Source organism: Bipolaris victoriae (assembly GCF_000527765.1).
Source record: "Bipolaris victoriae FI3 unplaced genomic scaffold scaffold_602, whole genome shotgun sequence".
NCBI classification, from domain to species: domain Eukaryota; kingdom Fungi; phylum Ascomycota; class Dothideomycetes; order Pleosporales; family Pleosporaceae; genus Bipolaris; species Bipolaris victoriae.
Window position 1 is genome coordinate 1 of NW_014574790.1, and position 1,193 is coordinate 1,193.

The window sequence follows — 1,193 nt, forward strand, 5'->3', positions numbered from 1 at the left end:
AAAAAAAAAGATTAAAAGGTCTTTATCTGAATCCTCCGCCAATTAATTAAAATCTCTTGAATTATTCATACCAGCTTTAATTTTTAGAATCTTTTCTAATCCTTCCGTGGTAAGATGATCTTTAATTATTTTAGCAGCTTTACATCAATCCATATAATTCAAAAATTTTAAGCCCACTGGAGGATATTTATTGAAAAAAGGTATAATTTTGTCATTAATCTCTGTAATATTTGAACATGCAAAATTACCCCAATCACCTTTTTGATTTTCAAATCAACCACATCCTAAATAAGTAATAAAACTTTTTAAAAGAAGTTCATCTTTAGAATGTTGAGTAATTTTAAAACTCAAACTAACATAGTGTCCTCCTGAGGGTTTATTTTTAAGTCTTATATAAAAACAACCTTCAGCGCTCGTGAATCCTGAAACTCAATAAGGGTTTCTTATTTTTTGATCTTTAACAAAGGGTTTAGGATAACTTTCAATATTAGGAAAGGCTGCTTTCAAGTCAGGAGATAAACCTAAATTCATCGCTGTTTTAATAGATATTAATTTATGAATACCGTCTAGAGTTAAATGTTCTTTATTAGAAAACATTTCCACAGCTTTCTTAAATAATTCAAAGTTCGAATGTTTTTGTGTTATTAAAGGGTATTTATTAAAATGATCTATGATAATATTCAAATCGTTAAGTTTACGAACTTGATAACGATAGACATTTTTTTCTCCCTTAGCTACTTGACCTACTCCAAAATAAGCCTGAACGGCATTCAATAAATCTTTATCTTTTTTATCTACACCTATTGCGAAACAAGCAGAAGATTCTCAACCACAAGTTAATTTAGAACTTTTTCGCACTGTAAGCGTAAAGGACCCTTCACCATCCGTAAATCCAGTCACAAATCAAGGATCCAGATTTGTGATATCAATCCTCTTAGTTGAATAATATCTTTTTTGACCTAATAAAGGTTTTGATGTACCGTTTAAAAATCTTAATGGACTAATCTGTGCAGAGTCTTTAGACATATGGAATACGCTACCTGTACCAAAAAATTCTTTAATGCTATTTAATAACATTAAATCTTTTTTATGTAAACTTATTACAAATCTACAGGCTACACGTCAACCAGATTTATATTTATTATCTTTTATTATAGTTAATATAAAACAACCTTCACCTGATTTTTTTTTTT

The 1,193-nt window shown here is 28.8% G+C and overlaps 1 protein-coding gene across 1 annotated transcript; it reads right to left on the minus strand.

Annotated features, from left to right (window-relative positions):
- Positions 1-429: 429 nt before the first annotated feature.
- Positions 430-789, minus strand: COCVIDRAFT_117399 (hypothetical protein; the record flags this gene model as incomplete). The annotated part of the gene is made up of 1 exon (XM_014694457.1): positions 430-789. A coding segment is annotated over one exon (360 nt), but the record flags the coding sequence as incomplete, so codon positions are not given.
- Between the last annotated feature and the right edge of the window lie 404 nt (positions 790-1,193).